This window comes from Archocentrus centrarchus, unplaced genomic scaffold, assembly GCF_007364275.1.
Source record: "Archocentrus centrarchus isolate MPI-CPG fArcCen1 unplaced genomic scaffold, fArcCen1 scaffold_36_ctg1, whole genome shotgun sequence".
Classification (NCBI taxonomy): domain Eukaryota; kingdom Metazoa; phylum Chordata; class Actinopteri; order Cichliformes; family Cichlidae; genus Archocentrus; species Archocentrus centrarchus.
In genome coordinates this window covers 2,179,032-2,198,792 of record NW_022060263.1, presented here as the reverse complement: position 1 = coordinate 2,198,792, position 19,761 = coordinate 2,179,032, and the positions used below count along the sequence as shown (strand labels likewise).

Sequence of the window (19,761 nt, the reverse complement as noted above, 5' to 3'; positions counted from 1 at the left end):
TAGCCAGCCTCAATAAATGGGGATCAGTCTACCAGGGCCTCTGCCCTTGGCCACCCAACACACACTGCACCCAACCACTATGGTTTCCTCTGTGGGTGGTGGGCCTACAGGAGGGCAGGCGCATGTCTCTTCTTTGAGCTGTGCCTGGGCAGCCCCCATGAGCCTTGTTGCACTGTCCTTTCCAATAAGGTGTGGGCGTCACTCAAGCGGACAGTACAGTGGCGCAGCTGTTAGCACTGTTTACCCCACAAAAGGGTAGCTCTGGTGTCATATCCACAGGCTTCCTTGTTTGCATAATTGGTGATCCTAAACTGGCACTAGGTGTTAGCGTGAATGATTATTTGTGTAGATAGGCTAGTGAGACCGTTTGCCCCATGACAGCTGGGATAGGCTCCAGATCTCCTGTGACCCCTCAGTGGGACAAGTGATTATCAAGTCTCATTTTAAGATGGGACCTGCTTTTCTGACAGGAGCACATGTGTAAGGACTCAGTAAGACTAGTTGCATCAGAAATCTTATTTAAAATCTCATGATTGACTGGTACTATAAATATGTTTATGAAGGGGCAGAGAACCCCTCTGACTTTTTAAATTTGATTTTTAAAGCTGTACTCATTCTTGCTGTGTTTTTGCTGGCACTAAAATCTTACTTTTCAATATTTTTTGTCATTTCAACTTTTTTTTTCATACACTTAAAAATTGACCCAAAATGTAAATGATGGGGAGTAATTTTATCACATTCCATTAAAATATGTGCAATGTGCTGGGTTAACAGCTGTAACAAAAGAATTTCCCAAATCACTGACAAATTAAATATATCTTATCTTTTATAGGATTACCATATAACATAACTGTGGACACTTATACCACCTTTACACTGAAATCCACTGCAATCTGAATATGTGCAGCTTGAGCTGAGAGAAGGCATGGATAATGAGATATTATAATCCACCAGTTTAAGATTTCACACAGCAGGTTAGAACGCAAAAAACATGCCAGAAAGTGATTCCCCCAATAGATGAAGAACTAGGCAACATTCTATATTTACTGTATTATTCCCACTATAATTCCACTAATACAGCAAATATTGGATTTATGCAGCAAACGTTTTTACAAATTCAGTTTGTAAAACTGAATTTGTAAAACAAATTTTACAAACTGAATTTGTGTAGCAGTTTTAGTGGTTTGCTCTACTGGAAAGCTTTAATGTTGTATCAACATCAAAATAGACATTGGAAATTTTTAATAAATTACCATAAAAATTGTATAGAAATTTTGTTGCTTTGTTATACTCACTTTGGTAATCCAGTCTTGGTAAGATAATTACTGGGTGCAAAGCAATATTTAAAAACATTTTAAATACTGAATTTGCATCAGCAGATTCAACTGAACGAGATGTTTCATTTAACAGCCCCAACATGCAAGAACTGAGTGGAAAAAAGGCTGATAATGTGGTCCAATAAGTCCCACAAACTTGGACAAACATGAAATTCTAGAAATTCAAGGTCCAACTGGTTGGATGAATAACACATCTTTACCTGCAGGATGTGAAGCTCCATGCCTCAAGGATCTTAAATAAACACTTAACATGCTGCTGGTGTCTCACAGCGATTTAAGGAGGATGGTCACCATGGAAGGAGTTACATGCTGAGCTTTTGACTTAATTAATGGGACACTCATCAAGCACAATGCACTGACACAAAATGTCATATCAACATTCATCAGTGCAGGAAGGGATCACTGTCTACCACAAGATATGCATGCAGAGCTGTGTGGCTGTGACAAGGCCATTTATCACCCTGCTCTTTCTTAGTGTCTCACTCTCACACACTGCCTGTCTCTTTCTTTCTTTATATCTGGCTGTCAGATTCTTCACTTTGTTTTAAGGCCAACAGTGTGAACATGTAAAGAGTGAGCTTGAAAATAACCTTTACCTTTTAAGATCCATCAGCAGCTATACCACTCATCAAAAGTACTCCAATTCTTCCAGTTTTTTAATTGAAATTCAAGCAGTTTTTTTTAACCGTTATTTTACCAGGTAAAATGTTTGAGAATCAGTTCTCATTTACAAACATGTTCAATGTCTTGTTGTACTCATTTTCATGAAATGAAAGCATAGACCAAATAAACAGTTTAAGTTTAAAAAAAAAAAAGAAGTCATGGAATTAATTTATGAACCAGAATTTTTTCTAAACGCCACCTTTGGCAGATATAACAGGTTAACACACTGATAGATTTTTTTCAGCAACAGAAATCAAATATTCTTCAGAAAGTGCTTCCCAAATCTGTTGCAGACGTCCCCATTAATGCGTGGCATCTTTGCTTTGCTTTCATTCTTCTGACCAGTTCGTCCCAAACCAGCTCACTGGGGTTTAAGTCTGGAGACTGCTGCCCACTACATGTTTTCAAGCTTGTTTCTTTTTCCTAATGTAGTTCTGGCATAGCTGGGACTGGGTCATTATCTTGCCAAAGGATGAATCCCTGATCAACTAGGCACATACCAGATGGTACTGCATGGCGCTGCAAATGCTGCAAAATGCTGTGGTAGCTGTTTTGGTTCAAGGTGCTTCTCACTCTGTATAAGTCAGTGACCCTGGATCCAGCTCCAGACCATCACACGTCCTCATCCATGTCTGACAGTTGATTCACTCACTGAGGAACCATTTTTTGCCTACTCGAAAGCGTACAAAAATCCTGTGTGATGAATCAGATATTTCAGATTTTGATACATCAGTCCATAACACCTTCTTCAAGTCTTCAGTAGTCCATTGGTGTTTCATGGCCCAGGCAAGCCTCTTTTTCTTATTCTGACATCTTAGCAATGGCTTTCGTGCTACAACTCAATCTGTCAACCCTGCACCTTGAAGTCTTCTCTTTACACTTGAAACTGAGACTTGCTTACTATGACCGCCATTAAACTGTGCTTGAAGCTGTGGGCCTGTGAGCCACCTGTCACACAACTCTCAGAAACGTATCTCCAGATTCTTCCAAGATCTCTTTCTGTCAGAGTTCCCGCAGTTTCTGAGTGATGGTGACGGAGACTGTACTCAGTGGCACCTTGATTTTCTTCATAATTTCTCAGTAGAAAGACTTAAGTGTTATGATTGATAGAGCCAACTTTCAAGGCTTGATCAACCTCCACTACTGCATAACAGATTTAAGTTGTTAACCCATTTCTCATTCCATTTTGTATAATTCTGAAATATACATTATTTTTCAGTTTTGGGTAACCTTACCTTTTTTTAAGATCTCTGGTAGTTTACTGCTTACATTTGTACCGCGTCAAGCTATTCATTGGACTTGAACTTCTTGAATTTAAATTGAAAAACAGGAAGAATTGGGGTACTCTAAAACGTTTGACTGGTAGTGTATCATTAGGGTTGGTTCTGTTATGGAAAAATTTCACCATACGTTACCATTGAAATAAGGTCACTTAGTTTCTTTTTTTGGGGGGGGGGGGGTTGTTTTGGCATTACAGCTTTTCTGGTTTTACCTTGTTTTGGGGCATGCTCACTGGCTAATGACTTGTGGCTGACGAGCTGTAGCCTTGACCGTGTTGCTCAAAAATTGATGACTCTAAAACGAAAAAAAAGGAAGGAAAAGGAAATTTCTGATTTCACATATTTTGCATTAAATATTTGTCATAATGAAGTCCTGTGAAACAAACAAAAAAAACAAGTACTTACTGTCCTTAATACAAATTTAATGCAGTGGTGCTTTTTACATCTACTTTATAGAAGCTCATTTAGTAAAAACACACAATGTCATTATGCAATCCACTATTACCCTTTAATGCCCAAACCATGAAATAATTTCCAGAATTTTATTTATTTATTTTGAAAATGATGTGTTTATTTAACAAACAAATTTAGAAAAAAATTCAAGATTAATTTGCATATGAGTTTTAATTTTTATCATATTTGCAGTTAATTACTTTTAAATGTATTGTTTAATTTATTTAGGTTTTGGGGGGAGGAAAAAATCATACTGATGATGCAGAATTCTCAGAAACACAAAAACTCATTGTATCAAATATGATGCAGGTGGCGTTAAGGGGTTAAAGATGAAATCAAGTGTTGAAATCCAGCCATCAGCCCAGCTGGGGCCCATTCACACAAATAAGTATAACTTCCATTAATAAGTGAATTTTAAACTTTTAAATTTCATCTCCCGTGAGCTTTGAGGGGCCTACCCCATGGGCTGAGAACCATTCAGAGTAACCAACTAATAATTGTATACATTAGAAAATAAGCTCCACACCAAACAGCTATAACAGTAAAATTCCAGTTCTACACTGATGCATCAGTATTTCTGATCATGTGTAATAATATATCTGGGTGAGTACTTGGAGATTTAATTGTTGTTGACTTAAGGAGGATTTTAAATGCAGGACATGTAATGGAGTAGGTTCATGTCAAGGCTGACAGTAATACTTCCATTTAAGGAGTTATGAGCTTCACAAGCCAAAACCTTTGAACTTTTAATCTTTGAGTTGTGTACTTACTGAACACTTTATAAAGAATACTTGTACAAAGTACTGAAATCTGTTAAAACAGCTCTGACATAAATGGTACTTTTAAAAGCTTTTTAAAAGGCTTTTGGTTGATGTCAGAAAAGTGATATTTCTGCTTTATGCTCACCATTGAGGACATGCTGTTGACTGTATGATACCGAGAAATTGAAAATATATAAGGTTTGTAAAAATATAATTATTTATACTATATGGGATTACAGTAGATTTCACAGGTAGGCCTAATAAAATGCTGAATCTTTTTAAAACAGCATAAAATGCAAGTGCAATTCCTAAGTTTCACATGCTCAGAGGTAACAGTTCCACTCTGGCTGCAGCCTGCTGTTTTTATTGGCAGTCACAACCTTTTTGTACCATCATAGAAAACAAGAATTTATTGAAATTACAGACCAACATTTATACTGGAATACAAAGCCATCTTGAAATACTTGTGCAGCTGCAGATGGACAGTTAAATACAACTAATGTGGGTTCACTGCATTTCATTTCTTCTTGAATAAATAAATACATAAGAGCATACACATGTATATACATAAATCTTTGTGAGATTACGTTCAAGCATAAACAGCATTGCTTCACACAGTAATGTCCCCTGTATGGGATGTGTGTGGGTGTGGGTGGGTGGGATACCTGCACTGCAAACATATACTATGAAGGTAGATTATGAAGAGCAGTGTCACAACAATCAGGGACAAAGACGGACATGAATTGTTTGCTGAACATATTTTCATACTAATTTCACTTATTTCCACAGCAGAAAGGTGTTTCAAAAGCGTCCTTGGTGCACCCTACAGGACAGTGACGTGCGGTGAGGGTCGTGACTGGTGAGGCACTGACGTCATCACATCAGATTTACAAACATATAGCTTATTCACCATTTGATTGGCAACAGTTGTTTTGTTTAACATTAACATAGTCTGAAGCAAACCTTTTAGCTCCGGTGTTGGTCTTCCTTTAATTATTATCTTCTGCTTCGATTGAAAGTCCAGTTTAGAAAATTCTTTCAGTTGAGTTATGTAATCTTCCATGTTGAACATAAGGCCAAGCAACAGGAAAAACTAACTGGCCTTGCTAACTGTTTATGGTAGCTTGCCGCCGAGGAGTCGTAGAGTCCCTGGGATCACCAGCGCCCCCTACCATGAGGCACGAGAACTGCGTGCCTCACCTAGTGTCTCTTCGCAGCAGTTTCATGATCGCTCAACACAAGAATGCATTACACACACATACAGTTGTTAATGAAAAAAGCAAAAAAAAAAACTGTGCATTATATACACCAGCTAAAATATAGAAATTTAGTTCATATAGTAAAAGTGTTAGAACATTTTAATTGCCACATGCAAAGGGAAAGTAATCCGGTCTCACTGCATAGCATGCCAGCACAGTTAGTAGTCATTGGCAATGACTATACTGAGCCGCACCACGGATTGCGCAATCCGTGGTGCGGCTCGCCGGGCTGGTGCCTCACCGTTCGTCTCTTAGTATTTGACCGGCAAATGCAAAAATTCAACGATTTTGAAAAAACTAATCTAAAAATGGTGTAGTTAAATGGAAAAGAACTTTAAAATACAAATCACTGAATGAATATAACCATTTAATTTATTTTTTAATTTTATATTTCCACGATGACAGGTGAGGCCGTGCCTCACCTGCCTCCCCTGACTGCACGTCACTGCTACAGGAGAGAGAAAAACTAATCAAGTTTGGAGCTGAAAATACTAGAATGAAAAAAAATAAGCATCCACATGCTTCGAAGAAAGATTTCAAAAAGTGAGTATGACAATATGGCGTGCTCTTTTCATCGTGGCAACCTTCTTCTGTCAGTGTGATCAGCAGTGTTTAGAGGCTTATTTCTCCCCAAGTCCCGATGGAGTGGGCAAACCGTCCCAAATTAGTCCGGGTACAGAAGGAAACCTGAAAACGTGCTGTATTTGTTGTTGTTTCCGCCGTGCGCCTTTCCGCCGTCCAGTTTGACATAAATCTCGTCCCCAGAGTCTAGATGCAGGACAACGCTGTTGCTGGCGTAGTCGTAATTCTGGTCAGCGTCCTGCGCTATGGCGCTGGCCCGGACCTGCAAATGAAGAGAGAGACGTTAATCAAACAGTAGAAAGCAAGTATGTCCTGCATTCCGTAAGCAAGCGCTTCACAATAACACGGGTCTTCACCAGAGACTTGGATTGAGATGAGAGTGAGTGCGTAATTGCGCACCAGCGGAAACCCCATTCATACGCTAATCAAACAGAGCTTACATTTGTTTGATAAGTGCGTGCATAGCGCGGGTTTTTAGGAAACAAAGGTACCACATACTTTATGCTTTACTTTATTTACCTGTCCGTTTTTACATAAATCTGCCCACATGCTTGTCCCGTCGCCTCCGCGCATTAGCACATGATAGGTGAAGTAATAAATCCCGGACACCTGGCATGTAAACTTGCCGGTTGTCGGGTCATAGTGGTTCCCCAGGTTCGTGACAATGTCGTCAAAGCGCAATACTTCGTATCCCTCGTGAGGGTTTTTCAGTCCCACGTAAAACGCTATCTTTGCTCCGCCGATAGCCGTGCCCAGTTCTCCGGCAGTATCAGTCCGCGCTGTGCCCTCCACTCCGGAATACCCGATCTTTACAGAATCTCCTCTATCCCCCGGAGGTCCCCTTGGACCGGGTGGTCCCGGTTCGCCGGGCGGTCCCCTCGGCCCGGGTTTCCCCGGCCGACCCGGCTCGCCCTTAGTTCCTTGAACAAAGCTGGGAGAGGGAATGGCGCTCAGATCCTGCATGACCTCCAAAGCCGTCGCGCTAGGTTTGGGGTTGTACGGGTCACAGATCATCCGACAGGTGCCCATCATCTCGTAGTGCGCATTAGTCTTGGAGGTTTGGACTACCAGGGGAATCACGATAATCAGAGCCAAAACCATGATGATGCCAACCACAGCGGCGATGATTCTCTTCCTCTGGAGAGTCCGAGAAGCAAGCGCTAAGAAGTCCGTTTTGCTTTGGGACGTAATGGTGGAAGGTAGCGAGAGCTCTAAAAGTAAAGGCGACAAGAAAGCGGGTCTAAACGAGTCAGTCGGTCTCAGGTTGAAGTGAAGAGGGGGAGGAGAGAGAGTCCAGTCCAGCCTGCAGCGTTTGCCGCGGTGCCACTGTCACTTCACGCAGATGACAGGGGAAATATTCGTTTTGGCATGGCTGGACGCAACAAGACGCTTCCAGCGGTTTTTGTTCATCCCAAAACAGTGAGAGGGGAGCTGGTGACGTAACGAGTTCAGTGCAAAGCCTGCTACAGTTTGGATTAAGACAGCTGCAATAATTCTGTGATCTTTATGTATGAATTATAAATCCCTCTGTATAGCTCTCAGGGAGCGGGATCAGGACGGATTATTGACACTTTGAATTATCAGCAGACCGTGACACATTTCCACTTTTATCTCCCCAAGTTTGAGGAAATTACCTCAAAAGTAGGTTTTATCTTTGAGAAGAGGGGCCGAATAAATGAATGGAGATGGAGCAGTTCAGCGTGTCCTACAGTCCGCACACACCATAAACCAGCATCAGTGTAACTTCTGCCAGGACACTGTGTGTTGATAAAAGAAAGACAGTTTGCTTATTTAATAATAATTATTATTATAATAATAGCTAGCAGATGCCTCTCCACTATACAGATATATTGTATTATAGAGGCTGACAGCATGTATTATGAAATATTCAGCGGAGCTGAATCGTGCTTGTTTTACGCTCGTGCAGCCCGGCTGACTTCCTGTTTACCTGCAGAACGTGTTTGCAGTCAGATGGGGGCAGTGTCAAAAACGTGTGATACCGTGGGCTAGTCCTATTCTTGCTGATGGTTGAGCCACAGAGGAGAGCAACATACCAAGAGCTAAAGTGAAGCAGGGTGTTAGAAACAACTGAAAGTGTCCACCGCAGATACTGTCTGTAATTTTCATGCTGTGTTTTATTTTATTTATTTTATCGTTTATGATTTTTTGTCTCCCCAGTGAACTCTGCTGTCACTCACTTCCTTTTTCTGGCCCACTTGTCATCCAGTCAACCACGCAGAGGTCAGCTGAGTCCAGGGATGTGCAGTTAGGATTTTGGAGGACTGCACAGGAGCATGTTTGCAGTGGATGGGAACCTCTCTCCTTACACTGTCTGGATGGAAACAGGTATCCATCGTTATGTCCTGCTGCCTGTCCAGGAAAGCAGATTTTATAGTTCAGTGGGGGTGGTGTGTTCTCCGTCCGGTGGCAGTCCGGGAGTCCCGTCTACCTGCAGAGAGCTCTGTTGTCAGTTGGAGACAGTGCATAAAGTATGTGGTACAACCAGTGGGACACTCTTGCTGCTGGTGTTGGTGGTCTATCAGCAGAGAAGCGAAGTTATAACATACAAAAAGCATGACCAAATGAATTTTTGAAGTTTAAGAACAGAGATTTATTGCAGTTAGTGTTTTAAAAAGGGTTTCAATAAAAACATCTAAAGCCGTGAGTAAACAGACACAGAGGAAGTGTGATAGGATATGAGCGCGCACTAAATGTTTTGATGAGGGTGACAATGATGTGAGTCATTTGCTATGACCTCCACAGTCACAGATCACAACGCAGCTGAATCATCATCATATGCTGTGTGTTGACAATGCTGTTCACCATCATCATCAAAACACCAAATGAGGGAAAATCTTGGATTGGTGTTCATCCCTCCAGCAGAATTCCAGAGGCCTGGAAAATCTATGCTAAAGAACGCTGAACCTGTTCTGGCAGCACTTCCTGTTGTTGTTTTTTTAAATTGTTTATCATCTCGATGTACGGGCCACTCTAATGAATTGGTTCAAATTGCAGTCCCATGATTACAAACACATTTTAAAAAAACTAAATGTTTGGATCCTTGATATTTATTGTTATTATATTTTATTATATATATATATATATATATATATATATATATATAATATCCTACCTTTCATGTGGGAGGCAGCTGTTCCAAACTCTAACATCTAAATTTCAATGATTTAAATAATTCCTTAAATTTTTTTATTTGCTTGTATTCTGGGTATCTTTTTGATATATTTTAAATGATTAAACTTTTATATATTGATTTTGTGGTTTTGGCATGAATTTAAGAAGTTTGTCAAAAAAGCACCTTCTTATCACTGTCACTACCAAACATACAATTTCTGCAACTAAGTAAAAGTCGTTGTTTTAGTGACATATGTTGTGTTTTATTCATGAGCATCTTTTCAGATCTATGACTGCCAGTCATTTTTAGTCTAATGTTGCTGAGTTATGTTAAGAATTACTTAAAATTGTCACTACCAAAACAGTCACTAGCATAATATATGGCAAAGATATGGCTGATTGTTTTGGTAGTCACAAAAGTGGATGTCAAAAATTTGTATATATAAGAATACATTTTATTTTTCAAACATACAAATAATCTTGTTTGTATTTTATTATGTATTTTCTAAGGGAAAGATAAAAGATAAAAATGCCTGCACAAAACAAAAGAAAAAGTAAAATAACCCAGTAAAATACTCGTAAATAGACTCCAAAACCACAAGGAGCTGAGCCATGAAATTTATCATATGTGTTCTTTACTCTTCAAAGCTGTGCAACACAATATTCATATTATTGGATGGTAAGTACCCTTTGTATAGTGGCTGTATTTATCTGAAGTACAGCATGAACAGCATGAAGGATTTCGGGCTGCTAGTGCAGCCTCTTTCTCATGCCTGATTGGCTTATCCTAATCATGTGACCATATTGTGCTGTGTGATTGGATATACCTACCTGACCTTTATTGACTGATATGGAGAAAGTGGGGAATCCCCATATATCCAACTGACCTCAGTCACAGTAGCTGATAGTGAGAAACTTCCAGGTCTGTTTGTAATATCAGTTCCAGGCTGCAGCCTGATTGATTAGCCTGTGACGCTGACTTCTGATTGGCTGAGCATTGTCTGTCGTGTTGGTCAGGGATGACTCATAACCATAAATATTACAGGCTATGACTCATCATTGAACAATATTAAAGCCATACCAACTGCTCAGCAGTATTGCTCAAATGTAAACAACATGGTTTCATTATGTTTTGACTTGTCTTGCCCAAGGATACTTTGGCACGCAGACAGGAGCAGCCAGGAATTGAACCACCAACCTTCCAATTAGTAGGTGACCTGCTCTACCTCCTGAGCCACAGCTACTGGACCCCATTATGTACTAGTATTCCTGTACACACAAGTATAATATGATGTGAATACTTTGTAAGTATGCATTATATCTGGCTTATTGTAGATATATGAACAGAAAGACATTATGTAGACTACACCCTTGTATAAGAGTAAAGTATGTATTTCCTCTAATTTGTTTATCATGCAAAATTTTGTGTCTGTTCTAGGATGTGTTACCAAAAAGTATTTGTAGAAATGTTAAAGATAATCACAGTATAGCTATCTCTTACAGGATGCTTACAATGGTTTGATTTAATGAGGATTAATATTGAAAAGATATTTTGTATTTATGATTAGTCACCCCTGGGTTAGTAAAGATATAAACTAAAGTATCTCATCCGAGAGGTTTCTTCGATTCTCAAACCAGAAGGTGGAGAGACCCAGGTATTTAAACCCCAGTGGGGGTTGTGCCCTGGATTGGTTGTGACCCTCTATTGTTCATGTCCATAATCACATGTGCCAAGGTGTGAAATAAGGCATGGGTCATTACAGTCAGTGGTTTCAGGTGAAACCAATGTGGGGCTTCACCCTATTCTATCACGTGACCTACTGAGGTCACCTGAAGAAAGGTGCAAATGGGGGTTGAGGTGCCTGGGAACATGCGAACACCGGCGTCCTCGAAACAGTGTCTTTTATCCTTTAGGTGCAGAGGTACAGCTGAGTCTTGTCCTGTTGAGCTGCCAGTGTTCAAATTTTGGACCAGGAAGACAGATGGTTTGAAAAAGAGAGCTAAAGAAGCATCTACGTCCACTGTGAACGACCATCACTGAACAGAGGAGGTGGACTGCGTCACCTCCCCCCGTCTACAATGCAGTCCTGAGTTCCCTCCCCAGGTGCCTCAGCCCCCATTTATGCCTTCAGGTGGGCTCCCTCTCTGTGGCATGACGGCTCCGCGTACGTGTGTGTGTCATAATGTGCGGTGTGTCGGGCAGAGTTGGACCCAAAATGCAGGACGCCGTAGGCAGTTGATAATTTTGAAGGGTATCATAGCAAACTTGAAAGCTAGGCCAACATTTGATGATTGGATGCCATGATCCAAAAACAAGACGAGACATGGAAACAGGAAGACACAAACACTCCACCACGACAAACAACAACCTGACAATGAACTGACTAAAACACAGGCAATAAATACACACCAGGTAATGAGGCGATGAGGAACACCTGAGAGGAAGACACAGGAAGGAAACCTAAACACAATGGACAAGGAACAAGACACTACCAAAATAAAACAGGAAGTGGAACACAGACCATGACTAAGACACAAGAACAGAGGGTAAGAAAACACAGAGACAAGATACCAGCATCACCACACATGAGGCAGGAGAATAACAAAAGAAACAGTGCATTAAAACAACAAACACAAAACCCGGGGCACAGCTCAGGACCGTGACAGTACGTATGGTGACGGTGAAGTTTCACTCGTCACGGTGCTGATGTAGCTGCTAGCATTTCCTTGTTTCACCATGAGAATTAATTTGATGTTTAAATTTGCTCCACATGACTTTTCTCCAATGTAGTTCCCACCCCACCTGTCATGACCCCGCGCACCACCAGTGGGGCACGCCCCACAGTTTGAGAAACACTGTGCTACTGTGTCACATGAATAGAGTTTCCAGAATCTACAGTATCCAGTTGTATGTTGTAAAGATGCAGATGTCATTCTGCATGACTTTGTCTACACGTTTGTAGTCAGTGTTTGCACAGATGTGAATGTAAAATCACTGCAGCTGGTTCTTTTAACGAATCCAGGAAGAGACAACGCCACACGACTTTCAGAACATCCCAGCATGTACAGTAAAGGCTTCATTTTAAGATGTTAGACATATTTAGTGTCAGTTTTTAAAAACGCATTCATATAACTTAATGAGCATTTTCTTTTTCCTTTTTTTGTGTGACATTTTATCCCAGTTGTCATAGGCCAAAATGTGGGGTACACCCTGGACAGGGTCCCAGAGCACATTCCAAAAGACTCATACAAAAAGCAGAAGAAGATGGATGGATGTGGCATTTTATTAATATAATTATTATCCATTCATTTTATGTACTTTACATGATGCACTTTGTATTTGTCCTACAGATTAGACAGGCATCCAGAGTTATGTCCTCTACCAGGGGCAGTGCCTATTTCACAAAGGAAAAAGATCCATACCACAGTGTTACCTTTACACATGCTCCAGCTCTCCACAAGCATTCAAGAAATGTAGCTTTCATAGCTAACAGGAAAAACACAGAAAGTACCTGTCATAAGATTAGAGCATTAATAATAAGAACCAGCTGATGGAATACAGTTTTAGTTCTGAACTGATCTTGTGTACTTTATCTTCTAATAATTGAGACAGCTGTTCATGGCAGGTGTATCTAAAGATAGGTCAGTGAGCGGTCATAATGTCATACACAGAACATCATCTCCTGAAGTTGTCTTCTTACTCAGTCTAATGCGGATCTGCAGACCCTCCACTTTGGGCCTCCATCAGAATCCCCGACACATGTTCAAATGAATTCAGTCTTATAGTTGACATTACGCAGCTTCAAGGTGACGCTCTACATTTGGAGCCATTTTCTGATCTGTTACAGAGGCACAATTTACCCTCTGCTGTCAGGTTCAGCTAATCCTCATCTCCACAGATCTGGGATTTAATCTCTCCTCATATCCCCTTGTCTCAGCAGGTTAAGCTAGCAACTAACAACGCACCCGTGTTGATTCCCAGGTGCTCGCCCATGCTGCTGATGACTGACACAAACACACAAGAACACAACACGAGCTAATGTACAAACATAATCAATGCAGACAAGTATACTGACACAAACAGGAAGCTGCAGAGCCCCTACAGTGTGACAGCATGGATACAAATGAAAAGAGCTTAGTAAAAGAGACTCACTCTCAGCTGGATGTTTAGAAGCTGAATAAATCCATATTCATTATGTGTAGGTGACTGTGGGTAAACCTGAGGGGAAATGTGGCTTTGATTCAACAACAGTTTGTATTTTGCTGTTGTGGTCCCAGCACATCTATCTATCTATCTATCTATCTATGCATTTACAGTTCAGAATAGTCCTCATTTACAGTGGTATGCAAAGGTTTGGGCACCTCTGATAATTTCCATGATTTTCCTTTATAAATCATTGGTTGTTCGGATCAGCAATTTCAGTTAAATCTATCATACAGCAGGTGTCTGTGTAGATTCTCAGTCATCCAGGTCATAGTAGTCTCTGGAGCTTGAAAAAGGCGACTGGACTTCTTTTTGTTTCTTGAAGACGTTTCACCTCTCATCCAAAAGGCTTCTTCAGTTCTCAACCAAATGGTGGAGAGACCCAGGTATTTAAACCCCTATGGGCGTAGTCCCCTGGAGGTGGTTATGACCCTCTATTGATCATGTGCGTGAACACATGTGCCCAGGTGTGAAGGGGGCGTGGGTCATATTTAATCAGTGGTTTCAGTTGAAACCAATTTAGGACTCCGCTCCATTGTTTCCTGTGGCCTATTGAGGTCACTGGAACAAAGGTGTGAATGGGGGTTGAGACGTCTGGGAAGGGAGCTCAGGACAGCACTGTAAGCGGGGGAAAGTTGGTGACGTAATCCACCTCCTCTGTTCAATGATGGTTGTTCACAGTGGACATAGATGGCTTCTTTCACTCCTCTTTCAAACCATCTGTTTTCCCTGTCCAAAATGTGAACATTGGCATCCTCAAAAGAGTGCCCTTTTTTCTTCAGATGCAGATGTACTGCTGAATCTTGTCCTGTCGAGGTGGCTCTTCTATGTTGTGCCATTCGTTTGTGAAGAGGCTGTTTGGTTTCACCAATGTAGAGGTCCGAGCACTCTTCACTGCACTGAACAGCATACACTACATCGCTGATCTTGTGTTTGGCGGGTTTGTCCTTGGGATGAACCAGTTTTTGTCTTAGGGTGTGACTTGGTTTGAAGTATACTGAGATGTCATGCTTGGAGAAAATTCTTCTGAGTTTCTCTGACAAGCCTGACACATATGGGATGACAATGTTGTTCCTCTTGTCCTTCCTATTCTCTGTAGTTTGTGTTTGGCCGTAAGTTTCAAACTCTGCAAACCAAGGCATACCATTCATCTGTTAACAAACAGGACGACACGATAAGCAATGGAAACCAAGGAAAGTGGGTGAAGAACCTATCAGACAGGGTCCTTACCAAACCAGAAGAAAATGCGCTAGCCAAAGGACTCAACTTTGCCATAGCCCCACAACAGCTTCCTATAGTAGACCTCATCACAGCAACAGAAACCGCTATAAGAAATAACAAACTTTCTCATCCTGAAGCAGAACAGATCAGGATGAAAGTTTCAGCCACTCTCTCCAGTGCAAGACTTCCTCCATCCAACCTCACCATTCAGGAGAAGAAGGCCATCACAGCCCTAAGCAAGGATCAAAACATCACCATACTGCCAGCCGACAAGGGGAGGTGCACGGTTGTGCTGAACTCATCGGATTACCACAACAAAATTACTACACTCCTCAGTGACAACAATACTTATGAGGTCTTGAGACGTGATCCCACAAGCAACTACAAGAAAAAAGTTGTTTGCTGCCTGCAACAACTTGAAAAGGAAAAAGCCATTGACCGCCCCACTTACTACCGCCTGTACCCTGGAGAAGCCACTCCATGCATTTATGGACTCCCAAAGATCCACAAAGAAGGAGTCCCACTTCGACCCATTATCAGCAGTATAAACTCGGTCACCTACAACATTTCCAAACACCTCGCCACATTGAAAACTCTACAGATTTTACTAGAAAGGTCCAGAATCTTGTACTGGATCCAGATGAAACCATGGTGTCCTTTGATGTGGTTTCACTTTTCACTTGCATACCCACAACTGCTCTCGATGAGAGTCCCCGGCTCTCATCGTAGCCGGGGACTTTAACAGTGCAAACTTGAAAAAGCTGATACCGGAGTTGATTCAACACATCGACTGCCCCACCAGAGGAGAGAGGACCCTAGACCACTGCTATTCTCCATTCAAAGAGGGCTACAAAGCAAAGCCTCTTCCGCCTTTTGGGAAGTCTGACCACACCTCTGTCCTTCTCATGCCGAAATACAAACAACGGCTCAGGCAGGAACCCCCTGCTGTGAGAGAAGTGACACGGTGGTCTGATCAAACAGAGGCCGCTCTGCAGGGTGCGTTGGATTCAACCGACTGGGACATGTTTCGCAGCAGCGCAGGCGGAGACATCAAGGAGTTTACGGAAACTGTTGTGGGATTTATTGCGAAAGTTGTTGAAGACACTTCACTTAGGAGGACCATCAGGACTTTTCCCAACCAGAAGCCGTGGGTGGATAAATCTGTCCGCGACGCCCTGAGGTCCCGCACCGTTGCCTACAACTCCGGCCTCGCCTCTGGGAACATGGAGGACTACAAGGTTGCATCATACAACGTCCGCAGAGCGGTGAAAGAGGCTAAAAATCGCTACGGCCGCAGACTGGAACAGCAACTACAACAGTCTGACTCCAGGGGACTGTGGCAGGGACTACGCACCATCACGGACTACAAAGCACCACACACACACCCGGTGAGTGCCGACGCTTCTCTGGCTGATGAACTCAACATCTTCTTTGCGCGCTTTGAGTCGGGAAGCCGACAGCCCGCTGCGCTCCCGGCCGGAGGGGCGGAGACACTCACTGTGACGGAGCGCGACGTGAGGAGGGCGTTTAGACGTGTAAACACCAGGAAAGCGGCTGGACCAGACGGTATTAGTGGACGTGTCCTTAAGACCTGCGCTGACCAGCTGGCACCTGTGTTTACACTGATATTCAACCTCTCACTGAAACTGTGTGTGATTCCCACCTGCTTTAAAAAGTCCATCATAGTCCCTGTCCCAAAGAAACCACACCCCAGCAGCCCCAATGACTTCAGGCCCATAGCGCTCACCTCTGTGGTGATGAAGTGTTTTGAGAGACTCATCAAGACATTCATCACCTCCTCACTGCCCACCACCCTCGACCCACTACAGTTTGCATACCGGCCAGACAGATCCACAGATGACGCCATATCCTTCCTCCTCCACAAGACCCTTTCACACATAGACACTGGTAAGGGGAACTATGTGAGAGTGCTGTTTGTAGATTACAGCTCAGCATTCAACACCATAGTTCCCTCCAGGCTGGTCTCTAAGCTGCTGGACCTGGCCCTGGGCCCATCCCTGTGCAGGTGGGTTCACAGCTTCCTGACCAGCAGACCACAGGTGGTACGAGTGGGTCACCTCACCTCATCCTCCCTCACCCTCAACACTGGATCCCCCCAAGGCTGTGTGCTCAGCCCTCTGCTGTACTCACTGTACACCCATGACTGCGAGGCCACGTCAGAGTCCAACGTCATCATCAAGTTTGCTGACGACACTGCTGTTGTGGGACTGATCTCCCACAGACAGCCCACAGGAGAGAGGTCTCCCGCCTGGAGAACTGGTGCCAGGAGAACCACCTCCTGCTCAACGTCAGCAAAACGAAGGAACTGATCGTGGACTTCAGCAGGAAGCAGCAGAGGGACTACCATCCACTTGTCATCAGTGGTGCTGAGGTGGAAAGAGTGGACACTTTCAAATACCTGGGAGTGACCATCTCACAGGACCTGTCCTGGACTCATCACATAAACATCACTGTGAAGAAGGCCAGACAGCGTCTCTACCTCCTCAGGCGGCTGAGAGACTTCAAGCTCCCACTCAAGGTGCTCAGGAACTTTTACACCTGCACCATCGAGAGCATCATGCGTGGGAGCATCACCACCTGGATGGGAAACTGCACCAAGCAGGACTTCATGGCCCTAAAAAGGGTGGTTCGTTCAGCTGAACGGACCATCAGAACCACCCTCCCCAACCTGCAGGACATTTACACCAAGCAGTGCAGGCTGAGGGCCATGAAGATCCTAAAACAGCCCAGCCACCCCGGACACTCTCTCTTCTCCCTGCTCCCATCAGGCCGGCGTTACCGCTGCCTGAGGACTAAGACTGAAAGGTTGAAGAAGAGTTTTTACCCACAAGCCATCCGTCTGCTCAACTCTGAGCCCTAACTGGACCATTATTGCACAATGTAAATATTATAATTTATAAAAGTGTGTATAGTGTATAGTATATAGAGTATAGTGTGAATTACTTTTTTTTTTTATTTTTATTTTTATTCTTCTTATTTATATGTGTGTGTGTATATATGGTTGCAGGTACAAAATACATTTCACTGTGCATTGTACTGTGTATAACTGTGAATGTGACAAATAAACACTATCTTAATCTTAAACTGAGGCAGTGGAGACCGTCAGAAGACGACTACAGGAAGACGATTCCTTACTGAACAGAACCAGCTTCACCCCAGATCAGATTTGTGCACTTTTAGATCTCTGCCTTACCACAACATATTTTAAATACAATGATGATTCTACAGACAGAAGCATGGATGTGCCATGGGCTCCCCAGTGTCTCCCATTGTAGCCAACCTTTACATGGAGGAAGTGGAAAGTAAAGCTCTTGGTTCTTTCAAAGGGATGGCACCTAGCCACTGGTACAGATATGTAGATGACACCTGGGTCAAAATCAAAACCCAAGAAGTAGAAGCCTTCACTCGTCACATTAACTCAGTGGATAAATACATACGTTTTACCAGGGAGGACACCAGAGATAACAAGTTACCATTCCTGGACTGTGCAGTGCTTATCGAGGAAGATGGAAGCCTCAACATTGAAGTTTACCGGAAGCCCACACACACAGACCAGTATCTCCTCTTTGACTCCCACCACCCTCTGGAACACAAACTTGGGGTGATCAGGACCCTACAACACCGTGCGGAAAGTGTTCCCTCTAAGGCAGAAGGGAAGCATAAGGAACACACACACATTGAGAAAGCCCTCAAAACATGCGGTTACCCCAACTGGGCCTTCATCAAATCAGCTAAGATGCACAGGAATGAAGGCCAAACACAAACTACAGAGAATAGGAAGGACAAGAGGAACAACATTGTCATCCCATATGTGTCAGGCTTGTCAGAGAAACTCAGAAGAATTTTCTCCAAGCATGACATCCCAGTATACTTCAAACCAAGTCACACCCTAAGACAAAAACTGGTTCATCCCAAGGACAAACCCGCCAAACACAAGATCAGCGATGTAGTGTATGCTGTTCAGTGCAGTGAAGAGTGCTCGGACCTCTACATTGGTGAAACCAAACAGCCTCTTCACAAACGAATGGCACAACATAGAAGAGCCACCTCGACAGGACAAGATTCAGCAGTACATCTGCATCTGAAGGAAAAAGGGCACTCTTTTGAGGATGCCAATGTTCACATTTTGGACAGGGAAAACAGATGGTTTGAAAGAGGAGTGAAAGAAGCCATCTATGTCCACTGTGAACAACCATCATTGAACAGAGGAGGTGGATTACGTCACCAACTTTCCCCCGCTTACAGTGCTGTCCTGAGCTCCCTTCCCAGACGTCTCAACCCCCATTCACACCTTTGTTCCAGTGACCTCAATAGGCCACAGGAAACAATGGAGCGGAGTCCTAAATTGGTTTCAACTGAAACCACTGATTAAATATGACCCACGCCCCCTTCACACCTGGGCACATGTGTTCACGCACGATCAATAGAGGGTCATAACCACCTCCAGGGGACTACGCCCACAGGGGTTTAAATACCTGGGTCTCTCCACCATTTGGTTGAGAACTGAAGAAGCCTTTCGGATGAGAGGTGAAACGTCTTCAAGAAACAAAAAGAAGTCCAGTCGCCTTTTTCAAGCTCCAGAGATTATCATACAGCAGACGAACACAGTGATATTCTCCAGTTCAGTCTGGTTTGATGGTTTCTGAGCATGGACAGCCCGCTTTAAATCCCACCACAGATCTTCAGTAATATTCAGGTCTGGGACTGAGATGGTCGTTCCTGAACGTTGTACTTGTTCCTCTGCATGAATGCCTCAGTAGATGCTGAGCAGTGTTTAGGGTTGTTGTCTTGTTGAAGTATCCAGTTTGTCACTGATTCTTGAACATTGTTCTCAAGAATCTGCTGATA

At 42.9% G+C, this 19,761-nt stretch overlaps 2 protein-coding genes across 2 annotated transcripts in view; one reads left to right on the top strand and one right to left on the bottom strand.

Annotated features, from left to right (window-relative positions):
* The window catches only part of LOC115776668 (uncharacterized), a 97,929-nt gene that overhangs the window by 43,654 nt on the left and 34,514 nt on the right, over positions 1 to 19,761 (top strand). The gene's annotated exons all lie outside the window — the stretch shown is intronic.
* On the bottom strand, positions 6,213 to 7,436 carry c1ql2 (complement component 1, q subcomponent-like 2). The gene is made up of 2 exons (XM_030724400.1): positions 6,855 to 7,436; positions 6,213 to 6,597 (listed from the first exon to the last, which is right to left on the bottom strand). Exons 1-2 carry the CDS (start codon positions 7,434 to 7,436, stop codon positions 6,418 to 6,420), a joined length of 762 nt encoding a protein of 253 aa, XP_030580260.1. The 3' UTR covers positions 6,213 to 6,417.